The sequence below is a fragment of the Cheilinus undulatus genome, linkage group 15, assembly GCF_018320785.1.
Source record: "Cheilinus undulatus linkage group 15, ASM1832078v1, whole genome shotgun sequence".
NCBI lineage: Eukaryota > Metazoa > Chordata > Actinopteri > Labriformes > Labridae > Cheilinus > Cheilinus undulatus.
The window spans coordinates 7,969,795-7,984,812 of NC_054879.1; the positions used below are offsets into that span (position 1 = coordinate 7,969,795).

Genomic DNA, 15,018 nt, shown 5'->3' on the forward strand with positions numbered 1-15,018 from the left:
CAAAAACAATGCAGCTGTATCTATTCTGCCTCTCAGCTGTAGAAAGCAGGAACCCCAGGTCTGGCAGGGTGCAGAGAACACACTACCATGATCTGGTACCAGATATAAGCAAGAGAATAAATGCTTGGACTAAAAGTAAAGACTAAAATGCAAGGACTTTTATGGACTAAAACTAGACTTAAGTGTTTTGAGTTTTCATCTACTAAAACCTAAACTAAAAAGGATAAAGGATAATGATTTAAATGTGACAAAAACTAAAATGCATTTCATTAAAAGACTGAAACTAAGACTTAAATTCTGTAGCTGCTGAAATTAACACTGGTGCTCACCTCAAAGCCCCCGCATTTGTAAAGGCATATTGGCATCAAGTATGTGCCTCTTGTTCTGTGTCTAATGCTGTGTTCTGTCTTTGCAGATGGAATGTGGTGGGCATTCAGGGCTCTCTGATGAGCTACTTCACAGAACCAATCTACTTCTCCAGCATCATCCTCGGCAGTCTCTACCACGCTGACCACCTCTCCAGGGCCATGTACCAACGCATCGCAGACATCGAAGACCTGCCCCAGCAGTTCACTCTCAACAGGCCTCTACTCAGTGGTAAGGAGATAAAGAGTGATAAAACCTTTGGCTAACAGCTCTCAGAAGTCATAGCATGGTTCTATTTTCAGAGGATCTCCATGTTTATCTTTGCCAGTCAAACTCCAGCTGTCTAAATATCAAAGAGGGAGATGCTAATCCTGATCAGTAAACACATTTGTGGACCTCACTGGTCAGTCCACAGCAGGGAGACAGTTATTGCTCCTCTGCTCTGTTTGGTCTGAGCTGACATTTACCTACATCCTGTGGAATTTGAATAGCTTTCATGTTTTTTTGTAAATTGTCAGCATTTGCCTGACCTTTTTGAGAAGACTTTTTTTTTCCAACTTTACATTTTTCAAATGTTAAACTCAGTCTTTTTCCTCTCATTGCTTTTTTTTTCAAACATTTGCATGTATCAGTAGCAGAATCAGTAATATGTCTTCAATCATAAGGGGGAAATCTGGATCTTCCAGTTGGTCCTAAAAATGAGGCACTTGCTACTGCATCCCCATCCTCCTTCCACAGCACAACAGTGCAGCCAAAACACCCCTTCGGTGAGCACTAGAACCGTTTCTACTGCTAATCTGGAAAAAGAAATGGTCCAGGATGCAGTGTTAATTTTGGCAGCTATTATAATTTTAGTCTTTTAATGAAATGCATTTAAGTTTTTGTCCCATTGTAGTCATTTTTATCCTTTTTAATTTTAGTCTAGTTTAAGTCAACAAAAACTCAAAACATTTTAGTCTAGTTTTAGTCCAAGCATTTATTCTCTTGCCTGAATCTGGTACCAGATCATGGTAGTGTGTTCTCTGCACTCTGCTAAACCTGGGGTCCCTGCTTTCTACAGCTGAGAGGCAGAATAGCTACAGCTGCATTGTTTTTGACAGATTTACCCAGAGTGGAGAAATATCACAGATTTTGAATGTCTGAAGAAAACTACATCACATTTTTGTCTAGTTTTAGTCATCTTGATGAAAACGAAACTGAGTTTTTGTCACTTTTAGTCATCACAGGTCTATGTTTGTTAGTCTTAGTCTAAATTTTGTCATGGAAAAAACGGTTGTCTACAAACATTTTTAGTCATAGTTTCAGTCGACAAAATTAACACTGCCAGGATGGGAGCCATATTTCTAAACAAAGCTGTTGATCTTGATATATCTGCCCCCTTTTTTATCAAATAGCCAGTAAAAACAAAAGTAATCACAGAAAACATGATATGGGTATAAATCTGCATGCTAAGTTCTATGGCAACAGGCTGTGGCTACGTCAGTTACCCTAGAGGAGACGGGGTTTATGGCCTGCAGTTGGGAGTAGAACATGCATTGTGCATTGAGAAGCTTTATTAAAATGCAGGTTTTGAGCTGTTTACAGCTGTGCCAATTGTTCAAATGGGTGGAGGGGGCAATGTTGAGCATTTTCTGAGTCCCAAAACCTGTGACACTTTGAGGAAAAAAATGTATAAAGCTCACAGAGAAACAGGCAGACATGGATAGGTGCTCATGGTAAACCTTGGGATTTTAGTGTGAAATGCTTAAAGGTATAATCCTTCCCACTGTTTGTATGCAAGAACCTAAAGCTTGACAATCGATACCAACAATAGTAGCTCCGACCCTGAAAATTAACCAGGTGAAGGGACATGGTGGTCATTGTTTGATATCCTCTGGGATGACGAGCAGCTATATGCAGCTCCCTCTGCTCCTCCCCTCTGGTTGCTCCCTAAATGGCAGGTAAAGGAGATAATGGTAGAAGGTTATTAACCTTTTCCGCTTTAGAGAGTTTTTAGCGGTGAAGCACTGTGGCGTTAGAGCACTGACGATTTCATCCCCTTTAAATCATCTGCTGCCACAAGTGCTGCCAAACGGAACCAAGGAGCTTAATACACACACTCACTCACCCGCTCATATACACACATATATAGACACACAGTGAGAGAACCCTGGATTTATGGCGTCCATATATCTCCCAGTTATGCTTCAGAAACAGTGGAGGCCTGTGCCCTGTGGTTTTAGAGGAACAGGGCAGGCTTTGACCTCAGTGTCCCCCTCAGAGGAGGATTTCTCTTAAAAATGAGTAGGACTGCTCAAAACTACAAGGAGAAAACTGGCTTGTTTCTTGGTTTTCCTCTTTAAAATTGATCATAATATTAGCTTTTGTTGTTGATAATTTCTCCCACAATGTCACTACTGTTGTTTTACACTTACCTTAAATAAAGGGCAGACTTTAGTGATAACCTAATCAGATTTTTAAATCATTTTTTGCAATTAACAGGTTATTTTGAGCCATGCAGTGGCACTGTGAAGAACAAACACTGCATTAAAAGATGTTTCCCTCGGTTTTTTGTCGTTATATTTTACCAGATCTGGTTAACCCTACGTCTCTTTGGTGCAACCTGCAATGACACACCTGATGTTACAACCTAGCTATGGTCAACTTTGGGTTTAATTTGAACTCTTCTCTAAACTGAAGACAGATCTTGCACATAGCTGTGCAACAGACCAAAGATATTCTTTTAATAACCTCCCCTCAAAGTTAAGATTAGACCCTAGTAGAGATAAAAGGTATTCACAAAGCATCTTAGCCCCGAGAGAGCTCCTTAGGTGAAAAAGTGTTAGGAGTAGTGGGGAGGACTTTTAAGAGGCTTAAGAGTTTCTCAAGCAGAGGAGTAAATGTAGAAATGTTCCCCAAACACTGAATGAAGAATCATAGTTGGGCTCCATAGACAAAAAGTAGCTGTGCAGACTCTTCAGTCCATGTTTGACTGTCTTTAAAGCAAAGTAAGGCTGCATGATGCGCCCTCTAAATGGGGTTTACTCCACAGGTGTTAGGATTCCTGTGGTGTCCAACAAAGTCACTGACCCCTGTATTTTTCATTTCCAGGAATAAGCAATGCAGAGGCCAGACAGCCAGGCAAGGCCCCCAACTTCAGTGTGAACTGGACGGTTGGCGACCAAGGTCTGGAGGTTATCAACGCGACCACAGGCAAGGATGATATGGGTCGCCCCTCACGTCTCTGCAAGCACGCCCTCTACAGCCGCTGGGTGCGCCTGCACTCCAAGGTAGATAACTATATCACTCTGAAGGTGTGCTGCTTTTCATTTCACTCCTATTACTCATGATCTGTTCAGTCTATGTTTAATTAATCTTAATGGGAGATAATTTTAGTGTTTGCTAGAGTTTTCTGGTGAAGCTGCAGGTTTTAAACTTCGGAATTCATCTTCTGGATGAGAGCTGATAGGACATACAATGCTATAAAAAAGTATTTGCCCCCTTCCTGATTTCTTATTTTTTTGTATGTTTGTCACACTTAAATGTTTCAGATCATAAAATAAACTTTTAAACAATGATTTTGTTTATTAAGGGGAAAAAGCCTCCCAAAACCTACCTGGCCCTATGTCAAAAAGGAATTACCCCCTAAACCTAATAATTGGCTGTGCCACCATTGGTGGCAACAACTGTAAGCAAGCATTTATGATAACTAGTAATGAGTCTTTCACATCGCTGTGGAGGAATTTTGTCCCACTCTTCTTTGCAGATTTGTTTTAATTTAGCCACATCAGAGAGTTTTCAAGCATTAATGGGCTCTTTAAGGTTATATCAGAGCATTTTATTTAGATTTAAGTGTGGACTTTGACTTCCGAGGTGGACTTGCTGGTGTGTTATGTATCATTTTCCTCCAAGTATGCTTGAGCTTGAAGTCACAAACTGATGGGTGGACCTTGTCCTTGTTTTTCTGTTAGAGAGCAGAATTCTTGGTTTTACTTGGACAAGTGGTCCAGGTCCTGAAGCAGCAAAGCAGCCCCAGACCATCACACTACCACCACCATGTGTGACTGTTGATATGATGTTCTTGATTAAATGCTGTGCTAGTTAATTCCAGATGTATCGGGAAGGCTCACCTTCCAAAAATTTCAACTTGTGTTTCGTCAGTCCACAGAATATTTTTCCAAAAGTCTTGTGATCTTTTTGGTCTTTTTGGCCTTGCAGCTTTACCATGGATCTCAATTTCCCCCCAGTCTCTTTCTTATTGTTGAATCATGAACACTGACCAGAACTTAGTCAAGCGAGGCCTGCAGGTCTTTAGATGTTGTTCTGGGTTCTTTCATGACCTCCTGGACGAGTCAGTGATGCGCTCTTGTAGTAATTCTGGTAGGCTGACCACTCCTGGAAAGGTTCACCACTGTTCCCAGTTTTCTCCATTTGTGGATAATGGCTCTGACCGTGGTTTGCTGGAGTCCCAAAGCCTTGAAAATGGCTTTTTTACCCCTCACAGACTGATAGATGACAATATCTTCATATTTGTTCTTAAATGGCAGCGAGACATGTTGCTTTTTCTTAGATATTTTAAACTACTTCACTTTGTCAGACAGGTTGTATTTAAAGGATTTCTGGATTTAACAGGTCTGGTAGTAATCAGGCCTGGGTGTCGCTAGTGAAATTAAACTCAGCTTTCCAAAAAATGTCGTTAATCACTGTTAATTAATGGTTTAACAGGGGAAGGAAATTACTTTTTCACAAAGAGCCAAGTAGGTTTGGATGGCTTTTCCATTAATGAATGAAAAAAAATCATTTGAAAAATGCACTTTGTATTTACTCTGGTTATCTTTGTCTGATACACATTTTTTGATCATGTAAAACATTTAAGTGTGACAAGGAAAAAATAGAAATCAGGCAGGGGGCATATACCTCTTCATAGCACTGTACATGAACTGGCACATTAGTAATTTACTCTTCGTTGGTCATTTGGGACAAACAACCCAAGGAGAATCAATACTGCTGGCTCAAGTTATTATGCAAAGTTGTGTTTATCCGATTTAACCATGGGTCCATTCATGGGTTTATTCTGGTGGATGTAGAAATCTTCAAATTATCTCAAGTGCCTATTCATCTCAACATTTAACCCATTAATGTGTGGTCATCACTGGTACAGGTCACATTTGCAGAATTTGTTTATGGCAACTTAAAAATGTTAATGTGAGGAAATAAGGACACAATGACACATATGAGGAGTTAACTTGTGTCCCTGTTGACTCTGTTCACTTACACTGAAAAGGAAACCTGCATGTTTAGATGTATTGACCTGATTAGCTTAACTTAAGTATCTTTAAGTGATGTGGAACATAAAACACTCAAGATTTTGAGAGAAATGTAAAAAAATAAATTAATGCAGTGGTTGCCCTTGTTTTGCTTTTCATTGCGGTTATTTGGTAGCGACTTCAAATGGTTGCATCAATCTTCCCATACTCTTGTTTACTTTTCATCTGTAAAGCTGAGCAGTCCTACAGACGCTATCATATTTCATCATGTTAGCCTCTCCGTTGCCTCTTCATCTCTCCCATTATAATCACTTTTATCTACATCGGCATTTACTGCTTTATAATTGTCCTCTTTTACAGTGCTGTAGGGGTGAAATCAAAAGACTGAACAGACGACAGATTAGAGTTAGAGGAAAGATTTTGTAGCGTCTGTTTCTGGATGCCATCCTCTACCATTAAGAAAACAGTCTTTCTCTCACTTGCATGTTTCTGCTCCATTCTTTCTCTGATATTATGTCACTGCTGTTCCCCTGATACTGCTGTTTCTTCATGGCCAAGACCAGTACAGATAACCAATATCTTGAGTCATTATGTATTTACAGTACTAGGGTGCTGAATCGTCAATGTGTTCATTTACCTAAATGTTGCAGGTGATGGAGATGAAGATTGATTGATTTTGTACTGCTGACTGACAGCAGACAGTAACCCAGCTGACAAAATGCAGCAGCAAACTCAAGCTTTGAATCAGTTAATTCAGAAACTCTCACCCCCCAAAGATAGTAAATTACATCTCATACTTGTATTATTGTTTATAGAAAGGGAGACAAGAAACATTTGGCATACCAGGCATAAGAGCGCAGGAGAGGAAGAGGTGGAAAAAAGGGCCATAGCAAGAGAAGCTGCTATGATAAGCTCAATTATATTTAAAAAGAAACCATTTTATTCTTGCAGATCAACCTCTAATGCAGAGTTTCCACTTGGCTTCTTTGTCAGTGGCCAAAAATGACCAGCTGTACTCAAGAATTTCAGCAGTTTCTGCCAACTGGACATTTGCTTTGGATAGCCATATGTGACCAATAACCTGCATTTAACAGTAGTAAAACACACAATAACAGAAACAATGTGATACAGATTCATGTCTGAGCTGAAACAGTACTGGGAAAACTTTATTTCCAAATTTGACCCAAACCCAGGCAGTAGAAACTGAGTTGGCAGTAAACCAGAGTAATTGTTACCCTGTTATTATAAACACAAAACACTTGACCACTTCACATAAACAACAACAGCACTTAGCTTCACATTAGCACCAATAACTCTAAGTTAGCACATTAGGTGCTTCCATAACTTAGCAGCCTATAACAACCAAACACAAGACAGCTGGCTCCAAAACACTAATGAATTGCCCCAACAAATAACTAACCTGCCCTCCGTTACCTAGACACCTCATTAAAACTTCGCATCATGGTTGAAATTGAGTCTTACCATCAATTACCCAAATTAGTCCTCATAAACTGATGATCTCATCTGTAACCACCACTAAAACAATAAAATCTTACCAATGGAGTTTCTTGATGTAGTCCTGAAGAAAGACAAGAATGTTCACTGGAGATCGTTCTATGCAGCTGAAGTTACATTTACTGCTGCTGCTGATTAGCCCCAAGCATTAACGCCAAGCTTCAGTAGGCAAGATGGTACTCTCACCATCCACCCTAACAATCCAGATGACATGATGCTGTGTTGAATACAATTCCACTTCACATTAGAATTGGTCATTGGTAGATATTAAGAATTAGTTTAACTGGCTCTTACTTCTGGTGATGACTACCAAGGAATCAGAATAAACCATTTTTTTCAGCTAATTGTGTGCTTCATAATGTACATGAAGTTGTCACAAGGGCTTAAATTCCACTCAGACCTCAACCTGACATCCCTATTTAGCTTTTAATTTAAAATGACCACTCATTGACCACCAGATTGTGTTATTTAACTTTTTCCTCCCCCTCTGTTTCTTTCAGTTGTCGTCCATCTTGTGGAACAAGATGCTGAAGCCCAGCTCCTACCATGAAGCTAAGCAGGCAGCCACCGAGTACCACTCTGCCAAGCAGGCGCTCATCAAAGCCTTTCACAAGGCCGGCCTGGGGGCCTGGGTCAAAAAGCCTATCGAGCAAGACCAGTTCACCCACAGCTCCTGAGGGAGTCAAGGGACCAAGGGAACCCCAAACCCCCCCACCCACTCCTACCTTCCTGACCCAGGCCTAAAAGCAAGACCCCCCACCCCCTCCGTCCTTATTAACAACCAGCCCACAGAGAGACTTACCTCCGCCCCACGTGTCGGCACGCACGTGCACTTTGTACTTGTGGAAACACAAGTGCGTAGTCTCACAAACCATCCATAGCTCATCTTCGTCATTCCTCAGAGGACGTCAGCCTCACCTTGTCTTTAATCATCGTTTTATTTTTGTCCTTTAACTTTGAGTTTTAACCAATAATGTTTTTTCATCTGCTTTTAAAACTGGAACCATGGTTTTTACATGTTTGTTTATGTTTCCCACAGAATGTGTTTTTATGCCATAGATGTAAAAGTTGAAATGAAACAGTTTTGTCTGTTTTTCTTGATCGATGAGTGTAGCCAGTTAAAGGTAAATGTAGCCTAGAAACACGGGATCTTTTTAACTAGAGTCAGTGTTTATGGACCTTAAATATATATATACTAGCTGAAATGGATGAGGAATTTTTATTTAAAGATGCAAACATTTTTAAGATGTAAATCTAGAATTGAAAAGAAAAACCAGAAAATAGTTTTAAAACAAGTAATGTGTGTTATTTGGTCCATTCCTTAGATGAGACTACCTGTTCTTAGCCCCTGTATTAAAGACTAAAATGTTACAAAATATCGTGGTCCTGTGTGATTCACTGACTGAAACCAAGCAGTTTAGTCCATCATTGTCTTTTTTATGTCTCCATTTCTTCATGTATTTGTCCTTTACGTTGATTCATGTCACTCTCATTCCATACTTGAACCGTCCGGGAGGGGACCACATCTCCTCCCCCCCTCACCTTGGTCCTGGGACAAGCTTTTGGAGTGGCTGCACGTTGTATCTTTTTCCTCAATCTAAGCCATGGCTTTGCATGGGAACTGAACTGGGAGGCGTACAGAGAAGAAAAACACGTGGTGGAGAGCGTCCATCAGTGAATGATTTTTTTGAATGAATGCCAGCATCTTCCTCCACAGGCAGCTTTGAATCTTTGTCTCTCTATTTTCTAGAGTTCTCGTGATTGTGTGTTCGTTTCTGGGGGGGGAGGGTAAGGGACCGTGTTTATTTTCATTGTTTTCTTATGTTTGGGCATTTGAGGAGTGGGGATATTACTGCAGTGAATACCACATAAACAGACCTCTCAGATCTTGTAACTATGTAACTTTGTGGCAGGGATCCATGGTAGCTGTCCGTTGAACTCTTACTAGAAAGCATGGTCTATGTGCTGTAGAGACACATACAGTATATGAAATTACATTCACTAGATGCAACACAGTCTGTAGTGATAGCCTGGAATGCTAACATGTTGTAAATCCTCCATATGATTTTAAAAAAGAGGAACACTACCATTCCCTTTATGCAAATATCTGACAAACCAGTAGGTTCAAACCAAATGTATCACGGTGTGATGTCACTTCCTTTTTCCTCTATCTACATCTGCAGATACGCTAGTTTAAGAAGACATTCGTGATCCAAGCTGCCATCTTTACACCCTATGTCCTCTTCTTTTACATCTCTAAACGAGGACAAAATAACTGCAGTGAATCTGTATTCAAAGTTGTGTATGTGCGTGTGTTTTCAAGCATAATCTGTGGAATCTTCACCAAAGATGATGATGTCCATGTGTTTCTGCCCTTGTTTTTTTTTTAAATCTTACTTTTCCCCTCTATAAATCAACCCTTTACTGTTTGGTTTTTGTATATCCTAACAATATATTTTGATTTGTACAAAATCTGTATATTCCATTCAGTATGGGGGGGAGCAAATGAACTGTCAGGCTTCTTTAGTGCATTTGTAGCCGTTGGTGGCCACGTGTAAACTGTAACCTGCGATCATTACTGCTGCCGTATATCTCTGTGTATATAAGGAACAAAAAAAACACCCATCCCATCTGGAAACTGGACTCTTCTCTGTTGTTGTTGGGATTGTGAAGATGTTAATGATTGGTTCTCTGTGACACATTAAGCATGGCACTAGCACTGCCGGGGTTAACAGGCTTCATCCCCATTGTAGCCACCAATGTTTAAAAATATGCACTGTGTGGTGTCTCAGCTAAAAGTGGCATCCACCAGCGGGCACGTGTGATGTCATAAATGTTCATTTTATACGTGTATTTGCTCTTTTTATAAGTCGGGAATAGAAAAGCAGGAAAATTGAATCTACCGGTGTCGACTTGAAGGTGGAAACTTTGAAATTTGGTTCCAAATATAGTCACAGAAAACGTCAGCCCCCCCCTGACAAACAGACCCAGACCAAAGTCACAAGCAATACTCCTGATGTCTCCTTTAATGTCAGCCGTCACAAACAGGAGTCTGAATGAAGTTTTCCCTCCCCCTCTGCTCCTCCAACCTCTGTTCTTCTTCTGTTTCTCTCTACAAAGCTGTCTGAGGTTTTATTTTGTATATTCCCCCCTCTAAAGACTGCCTGCTTGTAGTTATTTTCTTTCCTTTGACTGCACTAACGATGTCAACTGATGATGTCATGATATATAACCGTCCCTGTCTCTGGATTGGATGGCAACTATCACAGCAAGAACTGAACTGCTTCTGCTTAACCCTTTGTGAATCCTCTATGATGGTCAGTATCCCTCCTGCAGCTGCGTCTGTAGTGGAGTTTTCTTTATGGTTTTTTATTTTTTTTGTGACCCCAGAGTGGGCGGGGTGTGCCCACTCAGGGTTTCACATGCCCGTTCTCTTTCTATCTCTCCAGCTGTCTGATGTGTGATAAAAAACCTCCACCGACAAAAATCCACAACCTTGCATGTACCAACACTGAAGCTGCACCTCGCATGATGACAAACTTTTAAAGGACTCGAGTAGATAAAAAAAGAAAAGAATCTAAAGATAGATATATAAATGAAGAAAAAATAAAAGAGTTCTTAGTTTACTTTCAAACATGGCTTGGATTCTTTATGTGGATGTCTGTGTGTGTGTGTGTGTGTGTCTGGTGAATGAACACAAGGAACTTGCATCATGAACGGTCCATAAATGCTTTAAGTCAAAAAAACAACTGATTTTTGCTGCTGCTTCTGATATTGATGAAATTGTTTGATGCTGTTGCAATACACAAACCAAAAACTAACCAGAGTCAAACAATATGAAACAGTACCTCCCTTTGATATTTTACCCTTTTATTAATATAATAAATCAATTAAGGTCAGTCTAATTTGGCTTTTTGACAAAAATAAAAATAGAAAAACTATTTTTCAGATTTCTACAAATTAAGGTTAAATAAATAATTGCATAACTATTCACCTTCTTTAAACTGACTGACCCAGTCCACAGAGGTCCAGCCAACTGGTGCTAGTAGTCTCACAGTCAGTGAAATGGGGATCACCTGAGTACTGAGAGATAAAGACACCTGTGTCCAGAAGGTCCACTCACTGTTCTGTCAGTTTTCCTGGACACCATTACACCATGAAGACAAAAGAACACATCCATGCAATATCTCCATTACATGGATGTGTTTCACATTCGTCTTCCATTGAAAGCGTTTGGGAAGGGCAGGACTTAGAAAGGCGACTGGACGGGCCGATCAGAGGGACAAGATAAAGTTGATGTACGCATGCACTTCCTCTGAGCTGACAAGTTACAGCTGCTGCTGTAGATTCTTAACGGTGGAGCTCCTCAGTGAATAAAATTGATGCCTTGGCCAGTTCTGATTAAACTGCCGCTTTCCTACAGCTACATCCGAGTTAACAGCAACTGCAGCAGCAGCCATTGGATACACTGGCAAACCCTACCTGTAACAATCACAAACCCGTGTCAAAGCAGACCGGGTGAAGAGCAGAAATGTCTTTTCTGTCATGAAAACCTTTCACTGCCGCTATTTTCTCTTGTTTCAATAAAGAAATCTTGTCCAGTTCTGAGAACACTGCCACTGTGGCTACATCTGAGCTAATTACTCCACTAGCAGCCACTTCACTGACCTGAAGCATACAGCGAAAGCTACACAGAAAGGATTTTAAGACAACAGGGATAACGTGTGGCTGAGTCAAAGCACAGACCTCAATCCAGTAGAAATTTGTGGCTGAACTTTAAAGGGGATAAGGGGCAAAAATCACTTTTTCTGGCTTTTCTATCAAAAATATGTGTCCCTGGCCTGTCCACAATCCCCTCAAGTACCAGAAAAATCCATTCCCTCTCCCCTCTCTTTCTCCACCTTTCAGAAAATGTGTGCTGAAACAAGCCGTTCTCAGATTTTAACCCTAGTGACCTCACATGGGGTGTAAGCACCCGCCCTGAACTTGGGATAAAAGTGTCTGTAACATCAGGAGTGCCACATCCATTTCCTGCGAGGGGCGGAGTCAGACAGCTCATTAACATTTAAAGCCACAGACACAGAAACGGCTCGTTCTGAGAGGGGCCGAAACAGAGGGGTTTTTAGACATGCAAAAGTCCTATAATGGAGTGTTTTTTCAGCAACAAACTTCACAGGCATGTTTTGGGGACCTCTGAGAACAATATAAACTTGGCTGTAAAGGGTAAAATATGTCCCCTTTAAAAGGGCCATCCACTCCTGATCCCTGTTCAATCTGACAGAGCTTGAGCAGTTTTGAAAAGAAGAATGGAATAAACTTTTAGAGTCCAGATGTGCAATCCTGACTGAGACCTATCCACACAGAATCAGTGCAGTGACTGCAGCCAAAGGTGACTCCACTAAGTACTGACTTGAAGGGGGAGAATATTTATACAGTCACTTTAGATTACATATTTTTATCTAACTAAAATTACTTTGTAGGGATCTGTCTCCACTTTTATATTAAAGAGAGTTTTTTTTTGTTTTGTTTTGTTTTGTTTTTGTGACCATGACTGAGAACAGCGCTATGTGCCAACAGGTAAGAGAGAAACAGAAACAGTGCAGATGCTTTACAAATGCTCTTTTTTCCCTCTTTTTGAGGGTCAGAGGGAGACAACCATCATGTTTTATTACCTAATCTGAGTTATTTTCTGAGTTTTCTTTTTTCTCTTTTTTTTTTTTTTTGCAATGGTTGACCCTCGACCTCACAAAGTTATCTTTTTTCTAATGAAGGTATTCTTCTGTCAGTAATTTTTAGGGATAAGAAAAGTTCTGTCTCGTCTATAATGAAACTTTCAGTTGAATTTAATAGACTAGCTTGCTGTGACTTCCAAGTGCACTCCTCTCCTCACAACAAATCACAACATTAATTCAAACTCCATCAGCAGACAGCAACAATCAGTAAATGCAGAGCACTCCTCATCAGTAAACACAACTGACACCTCTGTAAGAAAATCATTTGACGTCAACAATGAGCCAAGATGGAAATTAAAATCAAGTTATCAGAATAAACAGCCTGAGAGCACAGAGACAAGAGAACAAGATCAGTGCAAACTCCTCTCTCATGTCTGTAAAGCCATGTTTGATAGACAAAAACTATAAAATTAAAACAGCTTTTCTGAGTCGTTTTGAAAATCGGTAATTTTACTTTTACTAAAGTATGTTATGAAGGAAGTATTGAACTTCATTGTGGTTTACAAGCATCAAGTAAAAACTGAGTAAAAACAAAAAGCACTAAATTCCAAAGTGAAAAGGTCTTAGCCAGTGTTACTCAACCCTGCTCAACCAAAGATCCAAGTGATGAAAAATACCTTTGCAAGAGCCACAATCTAAGCAGTGAAAAGTGGCATAAAAAGCTTGAAGTAGCAATAAAAATAAGTTTTAAGATGGCAAAAATGGTAAAAAAGCAGCAAAAATGGAGGAAAAGGGGTAACAAATGGGGAGAAAAATAGGGAAAATGGTCAGAAAGTAGCAACTGAGTGACAAAAAAGGAGTTACAGGTGGCAACAATGGTCCAAAAACGTGGCAAAAGAAATGAGAGAAAAGTGACTAAAATACGAAAAAAGCAGTCAAGATTGGCAAAAATGGGCAAAAAATAGGAAACAAGTGGTATTAGTGGAAAAGGTAGCTTTAATGGGCAAAATGTGGCAAAAAATGGTGAAAATAGGCAAAAGAAGTGGCAAAGGATTGGGCAAAAATTTTGGGAAAAGGGAAACTGGTATTTAATGGCAATAAGTAGCTTATTTGGATAAAAGTGGCAAAAAAGGTTAAAAAAAGGGGGCAAAAATAGGATAAAAGTGGCAAAAATGAGGAAAAAATAGGAAGAAAGGGGGTAATTAATGGCAAAAGGTAGCTTAAATGGGCAAAAAGTAGCAAAAAAAAAAAAGGTATAAAAGGGCAAAAATTAACTTGACACGCCAGATGGATTTGTTTCACACATTCATCAGGGAAAGCTTCAACAGGAAACGTTTGAGAAAAGGCAGAGACTTTGAAAAAACTCGGAGGGTGATTGGATCAACGTTCTGTCTGTCACATTTCTACGGGCCAATCAGAGCAACAAATCACATGACGTAGCCGCTATCAAGCTGCGCATGCGCAGCTACTGAGGAATAACATGAAAAATGACGACTATAGACATGTAATTACTCGACTTTTGTCATTTTTGAAAAGAAAACAACTCACTGCTGTTCTTTGTTCTTCTTTTAACAAAGAAATATCATCAAGTTCTGATAAAACTGGCACTTTAGCAGCATCCACGCTAATCTCTTCCTCCATAACTGCACCAGCTCTTGCTGCTGCTTGTTTACGTCACGACTCTGCTGCGCCTGAAAGTACTGCCCCTCATCGCTGATTGGTCCTGTCACTTTCTAACCGGGCCCAAACGGTTCAGATGGGAGCTTTGCAAGATGGATTTGCCAGTGAAAAACAAGGAAACGGGCGTATCCATCTGCTTTGCAAGGTTAGGCAAAAATGGGATAAAAGGGGAAAATATTGGGAAAAGGTGACATAAATAAGTTGCAAAATGGCCAAAAAATTGGAAAAAAGGGGCAAAAGATAGTGGCAAAAAGTTTCCTCTTTTTAAGGTTTTCTGGAGAATAATATTTGAAACTTAGACACAGAAGAGCCACAAATAATCACAAAAGAGCCACATGTTGAGTGTCACTGGTCTAAGCCTTTCATCAGCAACACAAAACTGGCCAGTTGTTTGTTTCAGTTACATAAAGTTCAGAAGTACAGAGCAAGAAAATGAACCAAAAACAGCAGCTGGCATTTCACCTGACTGTTAAAGTGTTCTATAAAATAAACAGCCTGGAGATTTTAATTGTTAACCATGCAACACCCCCTGGTATCAT

At 40.1% G+C, this 15,018-nt stretch overlaps 1 protein-coding gene across 5 annotated transcripts in view; it reads left to right on the forward strand.

Moving 5' to 3' along the window:
* Positions 1-10,715, forward strand: part of adarb1b (adenosine deaminase RNA specific B1b) — a 229,103-nt gene extending 218,388 nt beyond the window's left edge. For all 5 annotated transcript variants that reach the window (XM_041806676.1, XM_041806675.1, XM_041806680.1 and 2 more), the window contains 3 exons: positions 416-597; positions 3,457-3,635; positions 7,628-10,715. In XM_041806676.1, the coding sequence (XP_041662610.1) occupies positions 416-597; positions 3,457-3,635; positions 7,628-7,804 (538 nt within the window). In that variant the 3' untranslated portion in view covers positions 7,805-10,715. The remainder of the gene's footprint in view (positions 1-415; positions 598-3,456; positions 3,636-7,627) is intronic.
* Positions 10,716-15,018: the final 4,303 nt, after the last annotated feature.